Source organism: Eptesicus fuscus, chromosome 20, assembly GCF_027574615.1.
Source record: "Eptesicus fuscus isolate TK198812 chromosome 20, DD_ASM_mEF_20220401, whole genome shotgun sequence".
In the NCBI taxonomy this organism is placed as follows: Eukaryota; Metazoa; Chordata; class Mammalia; order Chiroptera; family Vespertilionidae; genus Eptesicus; species Eptesicus fuscus.
Genome location: NC_072492.1, coordinates 34,598,710 through 34,618,009, shown reverse-complemented (window position 1 = coordinate 34,618,009; position 19,300 = coordinate 34,598,710). Strand labels below are relative to the sequence as shown.

The 19,300-nt window shown below is 39.4% G+C and overlaps 1 protein-coding gene across 3 annotated transcripts in view; it reads right to left on the bottom strand.

Moving 5' to 3' along the window:
- LOC103293243 (centrosomal protein of 112 kDa) overlaps positions 1-19,300 on the bottom strand; it is a 253,196-nt gene that overhangs the window by 65,453 nt on the left and 168,443 nt on the right. For all 3 annotated transcript variants that reach the window (XM_054709260.1, XM_054709261.1, XM_028157331.2), the window contains one exon: positions 2,350-2,499. In XM_054709260.1, the coding sequence (XP_054565235.1) occupies positions 2,350-2,499 (150 nt within the window). The remainder of the gene's footprint in view (positions 1-2,349; positions 2,500-19,300) is intronic.

Sequence of the window (19,300 nt, the reverse complement as noted above, 5' to 3'; positions counted from 1 at the left end):
AAGCAGACGGGGCCTGGGAATGGGAGGAGGCCTCGGAATGGCAGCTGAGCTGGGAGGCGTTGCGTGGAATGGAGGCTGTTTACAGGGCAGATGGGATCACTGCTCCTAGGCACTCCTGGTCTTCACTGGCATGAGCCCAATCTGAAGATGGGATCAAACCCAGCCAGCCACAGCCTGAAGCCAGCCACACTTTTTCTTGCAGACACCTTGCAAGAAAAAGTAATGTCCTTTCTTATAAGTCACTGAGTTTGGAGAATTGTTTCTTATGGAGCAATACTGTGGCGATAGCTGACTAACACAGGTTCCTTGTTAAATGTTATAAGGGAGTCAAAGAGGCTTCTGAGAGCAAATAGTAGATTGAACTTCCCTCTCCCAACACCAAATGGCGTGAATAAGTAACAATAAAAACTAGCAGAAATGCACTAACAGCATAGGAATAGGGTAGATAGAGAAAGGTAGACATCATACAAAAACCTCTCAACCACCTGAGGTCAAGGAAAGAAACAGGATTCTGGAGCACCAGAGAGAGGCACAGTGACAGCTTCAAACTCTGCCAATGTCCCCGAATCCTTATTTTGTAACGACTTCACAAAATTCCACAATTGGTGCTTGGGACAATGCTTCAACCAAGTGAGCCACCTGGCCAGGGCGTTTTCCCTTTTTGCTTATATTGGGATTCAATTATTTATTGAAATTTGGAAATTAGCTACCAGTTGGTATTTGGACATCACTGGAAAAGAAATTCCCATAAAATAAAGTTTTATATAACTAAGAGAATTTAGATGAAGTGTTCAACTCAGTTATACAGGTCAATGAGGAATTGCTGTGCACTTATAAATGAGAAGAGTGCCAAAGATTTCTTTCAATTAATGGAATATGAAAAGGAAACATCTCTTCTGTCTTATATCACACATAGGGGAAAATAAAAAGCTCACAGATGGAACTGTACAGGGAAAAGTATCATCATTAATAATAAAATAAAATAAGTCCTTTCTTCTAAAGTGAGGAGGCTGGATGTAATGGCCTCCAAGGTTTTGCCCATACCTTAAATGTTTTTTTACTCTATTCAGGGTTGCCCAGGCTTAAAGAGTATCCTATATAATAAAAGCCTAAATGACCGAATGGTGGAATGACTGGTTGCTATGACGCGCACTGACCACCAGGGGGCAGATACTCATTGCAGGAGCTGCCCCCTGGTGATCAGTGCTCTCCCACAGCGGGAGCACTGCTCAGCCAGAATCTGGGCTGACAAGCGCAGCGTGGTGGTGGGAGCTTCTCCCGCCTCTGCTGCAGGTGGGCGGAAAGGAGTGAGGGGTCCTGGAATGCGAAAGCCCGGACCGCGAGAGGGATGTCTGTCTGCCACCGGCAGGCGGACATCCCCCAAGTGGTCCCAGATTGCGAGAGGGCGCAGGCCAGGCTGAGGGACCCCTCCTCCCCTCCAGTGCACAGATCTCATGCACCGGGCCTCTAGTCTATATATAAGAAAGCAACTTACATTAACACTAACGTTTCCCTAAATTACTCAAATAGTCTACAATGGGCTACAGAAAGCAAGATGGGTGTTAGGCAGAAAAGGGCAGTGATAAAACCCAAATGTTTCTACATGCTTTAAGTATTGCTCTAACAAAGTAAAGTCACCAAAAAACAATCCTTTGCTGAGAATTCTTTTAAAAAAAATTTTGTTCTCTTTCAAATATTATTTATAAAAGTTTCCAGATGCTTATCCTCGCAGATTAAACACCGCATGAGGCGGATACACACAGGAATACTCATTGCTACGGAGCCAAGGAAATGCCACTTGGAGATGGGACGCCTATCACCCCAGGAACCAGAGCGCAGGGGGTGTCTGTTGCTACGAAAGGTGTGTCTTTCTGAAGCCGTTTGGAAACCACCTAGATACTCAGCATACACATCCGAGCACATCAAATAGTTGGCATTCCAAACCTCAAACAGGTTGTTTCTCATCACACAAATGCATAATGAGAGGATGTGGGCAGGGAATAGGATGTCAATTGGAAGCTGACTTCTGAATTTATTAGCCAGCAGTCCTGGGCTGAAAGAGTCATCCTAATCTCAAGAGACCGTTCCAAAATGGTTCTCAAGAAAGAGCACCGGGTGGTTTTCCAGTATGTGTTCAATGTGAATGGAGCGGGTTTGCCAAAAATGACTTTTTATGCTGGCATGTGACCTCTCAGAGGGAAGCGGCCTGAGTCACCGGACACATCAAAGGTGGCCAGTGAGTGGGATGACTGCAGGCTGTGTGGACAAACCAGATACCTGCACGCATCTGCCCCCTTTTAATTACACTGCAGCAGCTGGGACCACTGGTTACTGAAGTCTTCCGATTACCTTGATTGCTCGGTCATTATCTCTAATCAGCTTCTTCTTCTCATCTTCAAACTTCTGGGTAACATCCTGCAGCCGCCTTTCCGCAGCGAGTTGCTGCCGGCTGCTCTCTTCTTTCAGGGAGGAAATGGCTGTCTGGAGCTCGGAGATGGTCTAAAATGAGAACAGCATGCTATCACTTGCATTCTTCAGCGAGAGGCGTCTACTTCATATGCATTTAGCTTAACAAAGGAATGGGATTGGCAAGACTCTGCTTCACAAACTCAGTATTTCCAATTAACATATCACACACTATAATGCATGAAATTCCACCCAATAAAAGACTGTAATAAAACGGTGAATGGTGAATAACAGCTGAACCAAATATATTTGGAAGACATTTCCACGATAACATTCCACAATATTTACTCATCAACAGAAAGAACATCTGTGATCTCAAATATATGAAATGCGTCAGATCTTATTTTACTGAGAAATATACTTATTGGAAAGAAAAAAGCTATTTGCCTTGCCTAATACTTTGAACTGTAAAAACCAAAGAAAATAAGTAAGAGTTCATTCTCCATAGTTACCTAAGTCTACACAGCAGTTTTTGAGTATTCACCAACGTCTGAGCATAAACTATGCTAGGCACTGTAAGTTCCCATGGAGGCATTATTATTGCCCATCAGCTATTAATGGAGAAACAGAGGCACAGAAAGAGGTCAATATTTTACGTTGTTGAAGATGACATCCAACCAAGGAGAAGGCGGGACCTGAACCATGCACAGTCAGAGCAATTGCTGCTCTAATTGGTTCCTCAAACCAGGCTACTTTGAACAAGGTTTTGGGATTGAAGAGAAGTTTATGATGACACAGTTCCAAAAAGGTTGCTTTCTTCCTAAGTGCTAATATATCCATGAAAGTTGATTTTGGTCCAAATAGTGTCATTTCAGAGACTCCTGGAGTATTCTCTACACTTGAGAACTGGTTCTCTCTATGACTGGGTTCCCTCCCAGTTCTCAAAGCAATCATCTGATGAGGGAGCTTTGAATTTAATGGGCCGACTCTTTCTTTGGTTTAGATGTATCCATTTCCTTTCAAATTCAGTAGTGATGACTTTCCAAAACAGGAAATGGCGGTTCCTTCTAATAAAAGAAAGAACCCTAGTCCCAGGTTAGAACAGAATTCTGTTGGTTCTATGGGAGAAGGGCTGGTTGATGGGAAACACTGGGGAAGTTAGTGATCTTCCTTGGAACTCAGTTTTCCCAGTAATTATTAGATGACAAAACTAGTTCACAGCATTTTAAGGCAATAAATAGAAAGTGTCTGGAGTCTCCCAGAAGCCAAGTCCTATAGCAATAATAGTTGTATTTACTGACAGAAATAATAGCACATTTACAATAAACTGTGGGATACTTATGCTTTTAGAAGGAGCTAATTCACTGTAACAAAGTTTAACATTTAAAATTTGTAAAGAATCAGGACAACTGCAAACACTGAACTGCTGGGAGCACCAGACCACAGGTCCCCTATCAGCGCAAACATCCGGATTCAAAGAAACTCTTCACTGCACCACGGAAAGGTCAGATTTCGCCTGAAATGAGGGGCGGTTTCTAATCCCCGCGGTGGGTGAGGGAAGCGCTGGGTGAGGGAAGCGCGGCAGCCGCAGGACCGGCAGGAGCCGGGAGGTCTGTGCCTAGAAAAATCGGCGGCAGTTGGAACTGCCCTGATCCGTGAATGAGGAGGGGGGTCTTCTGAGCTGCTAACAGAAGTGACCTCTTGAAAGCAACTCATTTTAATCTGACGAGGAGGGTCAGACTAATAATTTTCAAAGGAGTGCAGGCTCCTTAGTCTGGGGCACAGACCCACGGTCCGCACACCTGGGCTCTTTCCGACTCTGATTGCTAAGCCCAACACATAGAAAAACCCAGGTGGAAACCCTGAAAGACTGCAGGGGGAAGGTGTTTTTTCGGAACCTGGGGACCAGAGCTGCGTGTGACCATCAGAGAGGCAGCTCTGAGGCGCATACCTCCACAAACCGGTAGTGAGTGCCATAGAGGGGAAAAAAAAAAGAAAAAAGAAAAAAGAGCTAGAGAGGCCCGGAAGTCAATTCAGAAACACTGCCACCCAGGGGCTGAAACGCTAATTGTCTCTGGTGCAATTAAAAATAAATACGAGAAATTAAGACACGGCTGGCTTAAAAAGCAGGACTGGCTTCCAACACTGAGGAGCCCTGGAATGAAGCTGAACTGAAATACCGCCCAGACTGGGAAAAAGGCGTACCAAACAGAATAATAGAGGAAGTGAATGACAGCCGCTACTGCACATTTTAGTCTTCCTATTTTTTAATTTTCAATTCTTTTTTCAATTTTTAAAATTTTTTATTCTCATATTTTTTTATTTTCATTTTTTGCATCTTTTACTTAAGAAACTAATTTTTTTTTCTTTTTCCTCACTCGATTTTCACCTTTTTAATTATTACATTTTTATTTTCAATCAACACTATTATTACTATTATTTTACTTTTTTTTTTTTTTTTTTAATGTCATTTGATTTTCTCTTTCTTTTTTTTTTGGATTAGTGTCCTACATTCGATTTGCATCTTTCCCTTACAATCGCTTTACCCTATCTCAAAGCTAACATTATGCCATCACTCTCCTCCTAACCTTTCCCATTTTGGTCCCCAGTTTATCTTAACCCTTTCTGGCTTTAGATTTTCCCTACTTTTTCAGTTTACTCCCTGCTAAAACTTCACCCTACTTATATATCTAATTCCCAACCCCCTGCTCCAAATCCATACAAACCTCTCTCTACGCTACCTTAAAAAAATTATTTTTCTCTCGGGCCTTTTGTTGTTGTTTGCTTGAATGTTGATTAGATTGAATTTTTAGGCTTTTTTATGAGATAGTTTTGATTATTCTTTTTGTTGGTTTGGTTGGTTCTTTTGTTTGCTTTGTTTTTGTTTGTTTTTTACTTTTGTTTTCCCTTGCCTCACTTGATATTAGCTGCTGTTGCAGTTTGTATTAATCTCCAGGCTCGTGTTGCTGGAATTTGCTGGGAATAGTGGTTGTTCTAGTGGAGTTTACTCCCCATATATATAGTTTGTTCCCCTTTTCTCTCTTAGTATCATTCTTGTCTCTCTTACTTTTTTTTTCTTTTATTTTTCTTTTCTGTTATTTCTTTTTCTTTTCTTTCTTTCTGCTCTTTTCCCAAGTTCAGATTCACACTCGTTGTTTTTTTTGTTTTGTTTTGTTTTTTTTGTTGTTGTTGTTCTTTCTTTTTACTCTCCCTCTTCCACTCCTATTCCCTAATTTGTCTTTCTCTGGTGGTTACCTTTATTGGAGGTTATTAATATCGTGAATACAATTCTGTTCAGTGCCTTGTCTGTTGTGCCTGGTTGTGTTGTATTTTATACCTTTAAATCAACGCCAGAGAGAGAAATCTATATAACCAGACATCCGGAGAAGAGAGACCATGGGGAGACAAAGAAACAGCCCCCACAGGAAAGAGAAACAGGCATCACCAGAAAAGGAAGTAAACGATTTAGAGGCAAACAACCTATCAGAGAAAGAATTCAGAGAAATGGTCATAGGGTGGCTGAAAAGGATGGAAGACAAATTCGACAATATGAGTAAGAACCAAGAAGAAATGAAGAAGAACCAAGAAGAAATGAAAAATGACATCGCTGCTGTAAAGAACTCAATAGAAAGCATCAAGAGTAGACTAGATGAAGCAGAGGACCGCATAAGTGAGCTAGAAGACAAGATGGAAAAAAATACCCAATTACAACAGCTTCTAGAAACAAAAATTAGAAAGATCGAGGAGAGCGTAAGGGAACTTCGGGACAATACAAAACAAAACAACATCAGGATAATAGGGGTGCCAGAAGGAAAGGAAACTGAGCAAGGAATAGAAAACCTGTTTGAAGAAATAATAACAGAAAACTTCCCTGATATAGGGAAGAAAAAACCCACACAAATCCAAGAAGCTCACAGAGTTCCAAGCAAAATGAACCCCAAAAGACCGACGCCAAGGCACATTATAGTTAAGTTGGCAAACACCAACGACAAAGTAAGAATCTTACAAGCGGCCAGAGAGAGACAGACAGTTACATACAAAGGAACCCCCATCAGACTAGCAACTGATTTCTCAACAGAAACTCATCAGGCCAGAAGGGAATGGAATGAAATATACCAAGTCATGCAAAGGAAGGGTCTAAATCCAAGAATACTGTACCCAGCAAGGCTATCAATCAAAATTGAAGGTGAAATCAGGAGCTTCACAGACAAAAAAGGACTAAGGGAGTTTATCACCACCAAACCAGCAATGAAAGAAATGCTAAAGGGTCTGCTGTAAAAAAAGAAAGAAAGAAATAGGAAGCAAAGAAGGTACACAGGGGTATAGAATAAAAATGGCGTCAAATAAGTACCTATCAATAATAACTTTAAATGTAAATGGATTGAATGCCCCAATCAAAAGACACAGGGTAACAGACTGGATAAGAAAACAAAACCCAGATATCTGCTGTCTACAGGAAACCCACCTCAAAAAAAAGGATGCATACAGACTGAGAGTAAAGGGATGGAAAAAGGTTTTCCAGGCAAATGGAAATGAAAAAAAAAAAGCTGGGGTTGCAATACTTATATCTGACAAATTAGATCTCAAAGTGAAGGACATAACAAGAGATAATGAAGGCCACTTCATAATACTAAAGGGAGAAATCCAACAAGAAGAAATAACTCTGGTAAACATATATGCACCCAATACAGGAGCACCAAGATACATTAAAAAAACTCCTGGAAGATATCAAAGGAGAGATTGACAGTAATACAATCATAGTAGGAGACTTCAATACCCCACTATCACCATTGGACAAATCCTCTAAACAAAAAATCAGCAAAGAAACATCAAACCTAAATGACTCACTAGAACAGATGGAATTAATCGACATCTTCAGAACATTTCACCCCAAAGCCACAGAATATACATTCTTCTCAAGTGCACATGGGTCATTTTCAAAGATAGACCATATGTTAGGTCATAGGCAAAGTCTCTACAAATTCAAGAAGATAGAAATCATATCAAGTATCTTCTCAGATCACAGTGGCATAAAACTGGAAATCAACTACAATAAAAACAACCCAAAGAAATCAAATACTTGGAGACTAAACAGCATGTTATTAAACCATGACTGGGTTACCAAAGACATCAAGGAAGAAATAAAAAACATCATGGCAACAAACGACAATGAAAACACAACAATCCAACTTCAAGAAAATGGCGACGGAATAGAGTCGGGTTTGGAGTCTGTTCCTGGGGCGGAGAGTCGGAGCAGCAGAGGCTCGCAGAGGGAGTGTATGTGGGCAAGCCAAGGGACAGCTAAACTCCAGGAGAAGGCGGGGGAGTGCTGGGCAGTGTTCCTCTGACCGCGCAGCACCCACAGGGGCTGGGTCCCCTCCTGCAGCTGCGGGCTCGCCGGGCGCCTCGCCATCTTGCAAGGAAAGGAGGATTTTAGGGGAAACCTGACTTTCCGCGACAACTGCAAACACTGAGCTGCTGGGAGCACCAGACCACCGGTCCCCTATCAGCGCAAACATTTGGATTCAAAGAATCTCTTCACTGCACCACGGAAAGGTCAGATTTTTTCTGAAATAAGCTGCGGTTTCTGATCCCCGCGGTGGGTGAGGGAGGCGCTGGGTGAGGGAAGCGCGGCAGCCGCAGGACCGGCAGGAGCCGGGAGGTCTGTGCCTAGAAAAATCAGCGGCAGTTGGAACTGCCGTGATCCGTGAATGAGGAGGGGGGTCTTCTGAGCTGCTAACAGAAGTGACCTCTTGAAAGCAACTCATTTTAATCTGACGAGGAGGGTCAGACTAAGAATTTTCAAAGGAGTGCAGGCTCCTTAGTCTGGGGCACAGACCCACGGTCCGCACACCTGGGCTCTTTCCGACTCTGATTGCTAAGCCCAATACAGAGGCAAACCCAGGTGGAAACCCTGAAAGACTGCAGGGGGAAGGTGTTTTTTCGGAACCTGGGGCCAGAGCTGCGTGTGACCATCAGAGAGGCAGCTCTGAGGCGCACATCTCCACAAACCGGTAGTGAGTGCCATAGAAGGGGAAAAAAAAAAAAAAGAAAAAAGAGCTAGAGAGGCCCGGAAGTCAATTCAGAAACACTGCCACCCAGGGGCTGAAACGCTAATTGTCTCTGGTGTAATCAAAAAATAAATACGAGAAATTAAGATAGGGCTGGCTTAAAAAGCAGGACTGGCTTCCAACACTGAGGAGCCCTGGAATGAAGCTGAACTGAAATACCGCCCAGACTGGGAAAAAGGCGTACCAAACAGAATAATAGAGGAAGTGAATGACAGCCGCTACTGCACATTTTAGTCTTCCTATTTTTTAATTTTCAATTCTTTTTTTCAATTTTTTAAATTTTTTATTCTCATATTTTTTTATTTTCATTTTTTGCATCTTTTACTTAAGAAACTAATATTTTTTTCTTTTTCCTCACTTGATTTTCACCTTTTTAATTATTACATTTTTATTTTCAATCAGCACTATTATTACTATTATTTTACTTTTTTTTTTTTTTTTTTTTAATGTCATTTGATTTTCTCTTTCTTTTATTTTTGGATTAGTGTCCTACATTCGATTTGCATCTTTCCCTTACAATCGCTTTACCCTATCTCAAAGCTAACATTATGCCATCACTCTCCTAACCTTTCCCCTTTTGGTCCCAGTTTATCTTAACCCTTTCTGGCTTTAGATTTTCCCTACTTTTTCAGTTTACTCCCTGCTAAAACTTCACCCTACTTATATATCTAATTCCCAACCCCCTGCTCCAAATCCATACAAACCTCTCTCTACGCTACCTTTAAAAAATTATTTTTCTCTCGGGCCTTTTGTTGTTGTTTGCTTGAATGTTGATTAGATTGAATTTTTATGTTTTTTTATGAGATTGTTTAGATTATTCTTTTTGTTGGTTTGGTTGGTTCTTTTGTTTGCTTTGTTTTTGTTTGTTTTTTACTTTTGTTTTCCCTTGCCTCACTTGATATTAGCTGCTGTTGCAGTTTGTATTAATCTCCAGGCTCGTGTTGCTGGAATTTGCTGGGAATAGTGGTTGTTCTAGTGGAGTTTACTCCCCATATATATAGTTTGTTCCCCTTTTCTCTCTTAGTATCATTCTTGTCTCTCTTACTTTTTTTTTCTTTTCTTTTTCTTTTCTGTTATTTCTTTTCTTTCTTTCTGCTCTTTTCCCAAGTTCAGATTCACACTCTTTGTTGTTGTTTTTTTCTTCGTTGTTGTTCTTTCTTTTTACTCTCCCTCTTCCACTCCTATTCCCTAATTTGTCTTTCTCTGGTGGTTACCTTTATTGGAGGTTATTAATATCGTGAATACAATTCTGTTCAGTGCCTTGTCTGTTGTGCCTGGTTGTGTTGTATTTTATACCTTTAAACCAACGCCAGAGAGAGAAATCTATATAACCAGACATCCGGAGAAGAGAGACCATGGGGAGACAAAGAAACAGCCCCCACAGGAAAGAGAAGCAGGCATCACCAGAAAAGGAAGTAAACGATTTAGAGGCAAACAACCTATCAGAGAAAGAATTCAGAGAAATGGTCATAAAGTGGCTGAAAAGGATGGAAGACAAATTCGACAATATGAGTAAGAACCAAGAAGAAATGAAGAAGAACCAAGAAGAAATGAAAAGTGACATCGCTGCTGTAAAGAACTCAATAGAAAGCATCAAGAGTAGACTAGATGAAGCAGAGGACCGCATAAGTGAGCTAGAAGACAAGATGGAAAAAAATACCCAATTACAACAGCTTCTAGAAACAAAAATTAGAAAGATTGAGGAGAGCGTAAGGGAACTTCGGGACAATACAAAACAAAACAACATCAGGATAATAGGGGTGCCAGAAGGAAAGGAAACTGAGCAAGGAATAGAAAACCTGTTTGAAGAAATAATAACAGAAAACTTCCCTGATATAGGGAAGAAAAAACCCACACAAATCCAAGAAGCTCACAGAGTTCCAAGCAAAATGAACCCCAAAAGACCGACGCCAAGGCACATTATAGTTAAGTTGGCAAACACCAACGACAAAGTAAGAATCTTACAAGCGGCCAGAGAGAGACAGACAGTTACATACAAAGGAACCCCCATCAGACTAGCAACTGATTTCTCAACAGAAACTCATCAGGCCAGAAGGGAATGGAATGAAATATACCAAGTCATGCAAAGGAAGGGTCTAAATCCAAGAATACTGTACCCAGCAAGGCTATCAATCAAAATTGAAGGTGAAATCAGGAGCTTCACAGACAAAAAAGGACTAAGGGAGTTTATCACCACCAAACCAGCAATGAAAGAAATGCTAAAGGGTCTGCTGTAAAAAAAAGAAAGAAATAGGAAGCAAAGAAGGTACACAGGGGTATAGAATAAAAATGGCGTCAAATAAGTACCTATCAATAATAACTTTAAATGTAAATGGATTGAATGCCCCAATCAAAAGACACAGGGTAACAGACTGGATAAGAAAACAAAACCCAGATATCTGCTGTCTACAGGAAACCCACCTCAAAAAAAAGGATGCATACAGACTGAGAGTAAAGGGATGGAAAAAGGTTTTCCAGGCAAATGGAAATGAAAAAAAAGCTGGGGTTGCAATACTTATATCTGACAAATTAGATCTCAAAGTGAAGGACATAACAAGAGATAATGAAGGCCACTTCATAATACTAAAGGGAGAAATCCAACAAGAAGAAATAACTCTGGTAAACATATATGCACCCAATACAGGAGCACCAAGATACATTAAAAAACTCCTGGAAGATATCAAAGGAGAGATTGACAGTAATACAATCATAGTAGGAGACTTCAATACCCCACTATCACCATTGGACAAATCCTCTAAACAAAAAATCAGCAAAGAAACATCAATCCTAAATGACTCACTAGAACAGATGGAATTAATCGACATCTTCAGAACATTTCACCCCAAAGCCACAGAATATACATTCTTCTCAAGTGCACATGGGTCATTTTCAAAGATAGACCATATGTTAGGACATAGGCAAAGTCTCTCCAAATTCAAGAAGATAGAAATCATATCAAGTATCTTCTCAGATCACAGTGGCATAAAACTGGAAATCAACTACAATAAAAACAACCCAAAGAAATCAAACACTTGGAGACTAAACAGCATGTTATTAAACCATGACTGGGTTACCAAAGACATCAAGGAAGAAATAAAAAACATCATGGCAACAAACGACAATGAAAACACAACAATCCAAAATCTATGGGACACAATGAAAGCAGTCCTGAGAGGGAAGTTCATAGCTCTACAAGCCTACTTCAAAAAACAAGAAACAATGGTAATAAATTACCTAACCCAACAACTCAAAGAGTTAGAGAGAGAGCAACAAGATAAGCCCAGTGTAAGCAGAAGGAAAGAAATAATAAAGATCAGAGCGGAGATAAACGACATAGAGACCAAAGAAACAATACAAAAGATCAACAAAACCAAGAGCTGGTTCTTTGAAAGGATAAACAAGATTGATGGACCTCTAGCCAGGCTCACCAAGAAGCAAAGAGAGAGGACCCAAATAAACAAAATCAGAAATGAAAGAGGTGAAATAACAACAGACCCCGACGAAATACAAAGGATTGTTACAAAATACTACGAACAACTCTATTCCAACAAACTGGACAACCAAGAGGAAATCGACATATTCCTAGAAAAATACAACCTTCCAAAACTCAATCAGGAAGATTCTAAACAGCTCAACATGCCAGTAACTATGGAAGAAATTGAAGCAGTCATCAAAAAGCTTCCGGCAAACAAAAGCCCGGGGCCAGATGGCTTCACAGGAGAGTTTTATCAAACTTTCAAGGAAGAACTAAAACCTATCCTCTTCAGACTATTCCAAAAAATTCAAGAGGAAGGAACACTTCCAGGCTCCTTCTACGAAGCCAGCATCACCCTAATACCAAAACCAGATAAAGACAACTCAATGAAAGAGAATTACAGGCCAATATCCCTCATGAACATTGATGCCAAAATCCTCAACAAAATTCTAGCAAATCGGCTCCAGCAGTACATCAGAAAGATCATACACCATGACCAAGTAGGATTTATTCCAGGAATGCAAGGATGGTACAATATCCGCAAATCAATAAACGTGATACATCACATAAACAAATTGAGAGATAAAAATCACATAGTCATATCAATAGATGCAGAAAAAGCATTTGACAAAATCCAACACCCATTCTTGATAAAAACTCTCAACAAGGTGGGAATAGAAGGCTCATACCTCAACATAATAAAAGCTATTTATGATAAACCCACAGCAAACATCATACTCAATGGGCAAAAACTAAAACCATTTCCCCTAAGAACAGGAACAAGACAGGGATGCCCACTCTCACCACTTCTATTTGACATAGTACTGGAAGTATTAGCTATCGCAATTAGGCAAGAAGAAGAAATAAGAGGCATCCAAATTGGAAAAGAAGAAGTGAAGCTGTCCTTATTTGCAGATGACATGATATTGTACATAAAAAACCCAAAAGATTCCATCAAAAAACTAATAGACTTAATAAATGAATTCGGCAATGTAGCGGGATACAAAATTAACGCCAAGAAATCTATGGCTTTTCTATACACCAATAATGAACTTACAGAAAGAGAGACTAAAAAAGCAATCCCATTTACCATCGCACCAAAAAAATTAAGATACCTAGGAATAAACTTAACTAAGGAGGTAAAAGACCTATACGCAGAAAACTACAGGACACTGAAAAAAGAGATAGAGGAAGACGTAAACAGATGGAAGAACATACCATGTTCCTGGATTGGTAGAATCAACATCATTAAAATGTCCATACTACCCAAAGCAATCTACAGATTCAATGCACTCCCCATCAAAATACCAACAGCATATTTCACAGACCTAGAAAGAACTCTCCAAAAATTCATCTGGAATAAAAAAAGACCCCGACTAGCCTCAGCAATCCTCAGAAAGAAGAATAAAGTAGGTGGGATCTCAATACCAGATTTCAGGCTGTATTACAAAGCCACTGTTCTCAAAACAGCCTGGTACTGGCACAAGAACAGACATATTGATCAATGGAACAGAATAGAGAACCCAGATATCGACCCAAACCACTATGCTCAATTAATATTTGACAAAGGAGGCATGAACATACAATGGAGTCAAGACAGTCTCTTCAATAAATGGTGTTGGGAAAACTGGACAGATACATGCAAAAAAATGAAACTAGATCACCAACTTACACCATACACAAAAATAAACTCAAAATGGATACAGGACTTAAACATAAGACGGGAAACCATAAAAATACTAGAGGAATCCACAGGCAACAAAATCTCAGACATATGCCACAAGAACTTCTTCACTGACACTGCCCCTAGGGCAATGGAAGCTAAAGAGAAAATTAACAAATGGGACTACATCAAAATAAAAAGCTTTTTTACAGCAAAAGAAACCATCAACAAAACAACAAGAAAGCCCACCGCATGGGAAAACATATTTGCAAATGCTATCACTGATAAAGGTTTAATCTCCAACATCTACAGGCAGCTTATGCAACTTAATAAGAGGAAGATAAATGATCCAATAAAAAAATGGGCAACAGACCTAAACAGAATATTTTCAAAAGAAGACAGAAGGAAGGCCAAGAGACACATGAAAACATGTTCAAAGTCACTTATTATCCGAGAGATGCAAATCAAAACAACAATGAGGTACCATCTCACACCTGTCAGAATGGCTATCATCAACAAATCAACAAACAACAAGTGTTGGCGAGGATGCGGAGAAAAAGGAACCCTCGTGCACTGCTGGTGGGAATGCAGACTGGTGCAGCCACTGTGGAGAACAGTATGGAGTTTCCTCAAAAAACTGAAAATGGAACTCCCATTTGACCCAGTAATCCCACTCCTGGGAATATATCCGAAGAAACTAGAAAAACCAATCAGAAAGGATATATGCACCCCTATGTTCATAGCAGCACAATTTACAATAGCTAAGATTTGGAAACAGCCTAGGTGCCCGTCAGCAGATGAGTGGATCGGAAAACTGTGGTACATCTACACAATGGAATACTATGCTGCCATAAAAAAGAAGGAATTCTCATCATTTGCAGCAACCTGGATGGAATTGGAGAACATTATGCTAAGTGAAATAAGCCAGTCAATGAAAGAAAAATACCACATGATCTCACTCATTTAGGGATAGTAAAGAACATTATAAAGTGGTGAACAAAAAGATAGATACAGAGACAGTAAAGCATCAAACAGACTTTCAAAGTACAGGGGGAAAGTTTGGGAAAGGTGGGGGAGTTATGAAATCAAACGAAGGACTTGTATGCATGCATATAAGCATAAACAATGGACGCAAAACTCTGGGGGGGGAGGGCATGTGTGGGTGTGGGGTGGGGGGGGTAATAGTAAGATATGTACACATATAATACCTCAATAAAAATATTTAAAAAAAAAAAAAAAGAAAAAAAAAAAAAAAAAAAAAAGAAAACACAACAATCCAAAATCTATGGGACACAATGAAAGCAGTCCTGAGAGGGAAGTTCATAGCTCTACAAGCCTACTTCAAAAAACAAGAAACAATGGTAATAAATTACCTAACCCAACAACTCAAAGAGTTAGAGAGAGAGCAACAAGATAAGCCTAGTGTAAGCAGAAGGAAAGAAATAATAAAGATCAGAGCGGAGATAAACGACATAGAGACCAAAGAAACAATACAAAAGATCAACAAAACCAAGAGCTGGTTCTTTGAAAGGATAAACAAGATTGATGGACCTCTAGCCAGGCTCACCAAGAAGCAAAGAGAGAGGACCCAAATAAACAAAATCAGAAATGAAAGAGGTGAAATAACAACAGATCCCGCTGAGATACAAAGGATTGTTACAAAATACTACGAACAACTCTATTCCAACAAACTGGACAACCTAGAGGAAATCGACATATTCCTAGAAAAATACAACCTTCCAAAACTTAATCAGGAAGATTCTAAACAGCTCAACATGCCAGTAACTATGGAAGAAATTGAAGCAGTCATCAAAAAGCTTCCAGCAAACAAAAGCCCGGGGCCAGATGGCTTCACAGGAGAGTTTTATCAAACTTTCAAGGAAGAACTAAAACCTATCCTCCTCAGACTATTCCAAAAAATTCAAGAGGAAGGAACACTTCCAGGCTCCTTCTATGAAGCCAGCATCACCCTAATACCAAAACCAGATAAAGACAACTCAATGAAAGAGAATTACAGGCCAATATCCCTCATGAACATTGATGCCAAAATCCTCAACAAAATTCTAGCAAATCGGCTCCAGCAATACATCAGAAAGATCATACACCATGACCAAGTAGGATTTATTCCAGGAATGCAAGGATGGTACAATATCCGCAAATCAATAAACGTGATACATCACATAAACAAATTGAGAGATAAAAATCACATAGTCATATCAATAGATGCAGAAAAAGCATTTGACAAAATCCAACACCCTTTCTTGATAAAAACTCTCAACAAGGTGGGAATAGAAGGCTCGTACCTCAACATAATAAAAGCTATTTATGATAAACCCACAGCAAACATCATACTCAATGGGCAAAAACTAAAACCATTTCCCCTAAGAACAGGAACAAGACAGGGATGCCCACTCTCACCACTCCTGTTTGACATAGTACTGGAAGTATTAGCTATCGCAATTAGGCAAGAAGAAGAAATAAGAGGCATCCAAATTGGAAAAGAAGAAGTGAAGCTGTCCTTATTTGCAGATGACATGATATTGTACATAAAAAACCCAAAAGATTCCATCAAAAAACTAATAGACTTAATAAATGAATTCGGCAATGTAGCGGGATATAAAATTAACGCCAGGAAATCTATGGCTTTTCTATACACCAATAATGAACTTACAGAAAGAGAGACTAAAAAAGCAATCCCATTTACCATCGCACCAAAAAAATTAAGATACCTAGGAATAAACTTAACTAAGGAGGTAAAAGACCTATACGCAGAAAACTACAGGACACTGAAAAAAGAGATAGAGGAAGACGTAAACAGATGGAAGAATATACCATGTTCCTGGATTGGTAGAATCAACATCATTAAAATGTCCATACTACCCAAAGCAATCTACAGATTCAATGCACTCCCCATCAAAATACCAACAGCATATTTCACAGACCTAGAAAGAACTCTCCAAAAATTCATCTGGAATAAAAAAAGACCCCGACTAGCCTCAGCAATCCTCAGAAAGAAGAATAAAGTAGGTGGGATCTCAATACCAGATTTCAAGCTGTATTACAAAGCCACTGTTCTCAAAACAGCCTGGTACTGGCACAAGAACAGACATATTGATCAATGGAACAGAATAGAGAACCCAGATATCGACCCAAACCACTATGCTCAATTAATATTTGACAAAGGAGGCATGAACATACAATGGAGTCAAGACAGTCTCTTCAATAAATGGTGTTGGGTAAACTGGACAGATACATGCAAAAAAATGAAACTAGATCACCAACTTACACCATACACAAAAATAAACTCAAAATGGATACAGGACTTAAACATAAGACGGGAAACCATAAAAATACTAGAGGACTCCACAGGCAACAAAATCTCAGACATATGCCAAAAGAACTTCTTCACTGACACTGCCCCTAGGGCAATGGAAGCTAAAGAGAAAATTAACAAATGGGACTACATCAAAATAAAAAGCTTTTTTACAGCAAAAGAAACCATCAACAAAACAACAAGAAAGCCCACCGCATGGGAAAACATATTTGCAAATGCTATCACTGATAAAGGTTTAATCTCCAACATCTACAGGCAGCTTATGCAACTTAATAAGAGGAAGATAAATGATCCAATAAAAAAATGGGCAACAGACCTAAACAGAATATTTTCAAAAGAAGACAGAAGGAAGGCCAAGAGACACATGAAAACATGTTCAAAGTCACTTATTATCCGAGAGATGCAAATCAAAACAACAATGAGGTACCATCTCACACCTGTCAGAATGGCTATCATCAACAAATCAACAAACAACAAGTGTTGGCGAGGATGCGGAGAAAAAGGAACCCTCGTGCACTGCTGGTGGGAATGCAGACTGGTGCAGCCACTGTGGAGAACAGTATGGAGTTTCCTCAAAAAACTGAAAATGGAACTCCCATTTGACCCAGTAATCCCACTCCTGGGAATATATCCGAAGAAACTAGAAACACCAATCAGAAAGGATATATGCACCACTATGTTCATAGCAGCACAATTTACAATAGCTAAGATTTGGAAACAGCCTAGGTGCCCATCAGCAGATGACTGGATCGGAAAACTGTGGTACATCTACACAATGGAATACTATGCTGCCATAAAAAAGAAGGAATTCTCATCATTTGCAGCAACCTGGATGGAATTGGAGAACATTATGCTAAGTGAAATAAGCCAGTCAATGAAAGAAAAATACCACATGATCTCACTCATTTAGGGATAGTAAAGAACATTATAAAGTGGTGAACAAAAAGATAGATACAGAGACAGTAAAGCATCAAACAGACTTTCAAAGTACAGGGGGAAAGTTTGGGAAAGGTGGGGGAGTTATGAAATCAAACGAAGGACTTGTATGCATACATATAAGCATAAACAATGGACGCAAAACTCTGGGGGGGGGGAGGGCATGTGTGGGTGTGGGGTGGGGGGTAATAGTAAGATATGTACACATATAATACCTCAATAAAAATATTTAAAAAAAAAAAATAAAAAAAAAAAATAAAATTTGTAAAGAATCAAATATTAAGACAATTGTGAAAGAAATGACAAAACACATAATAGCAGTACAGTCATATTTTTAAATGCAAACTTGACCCTTCTGCTGTGAGTTGGGGAATTCATTTACTGAGAATGAAGATGTTTTCATCTGTTTCTTGAATTTTGATGAAGTGTTTCCATTCTGGCATCAGTTCCATTAATTCTCATAGCACTTCTATGAAACAGGGAAGGTTAAATTTTTACAGTAAATGTCAAAAACTGAGGCACAGAGTAATGAACTCACTCACAGTCACAGAGCCAGAGGAGCCGGAGATAAGAAAGAGCCAGATTTCCTTGGCCCAACATGAAACTTGGGATTGGTATTTTATAAGAACATGGGGCCAAATAGCAAAAATAACTTACTCTTTCAATGACTATTGCAGTGTTTCAAGCTGAGTAAACTACAACTTTGCAGAAGTGGTGAGTTTAATTCATTGTGTGTTGGATGTGTGCGTGTGTGTATTTGTTCTATGCAATTTTATCGCGGGTATAGATTCATACATCTATCATCACAATCATGCAATGCATTTTTAAAGTACAGAGTAATTTAATTTCTTTTAAAAAAAGTAAGATTCAGATTAGCTTTATAATGGAAGATAAAAATATTTTGGGGTTCTTCAAATGACAAGGGTGTGAAAGAGGGATCTCTCATATTCAGAAGATTTACGACAACAGCACATCAGAAAGAATGAAATGCAGGGTTTGGAAGGAACCACTAGTAAAGCATGCTTGCTTTTGTGTGGGAAATGAAACCTTACATTTTTTGGGGGAATAATGAGATTATTTTGGGGAAAATCATGAGATTACCTTTGGAAAGTTAATTTGAAAACTTATGAAGATGATATAGGGAGAGTGTCAAAACATTTCAGGTGAAACACCTTGGACAGATAAACAGATAAATTGGTTGATAGACTGATAGATAAGATAGCTACAGAGACATGACTAAAATATAGATAATTTTTAAAAACTGATTTGAGATTTACTTTAAGATAGAAAATAATCATACTAACTAGATTAATAAGCTTTAGGTAAGGAACAAAATTCACCTGGTTGTAGACACAGAGTATAAGAGAATAGGCTATTTTCACCTTAGCTCAGTGCACATAACTGGCACCCAATAA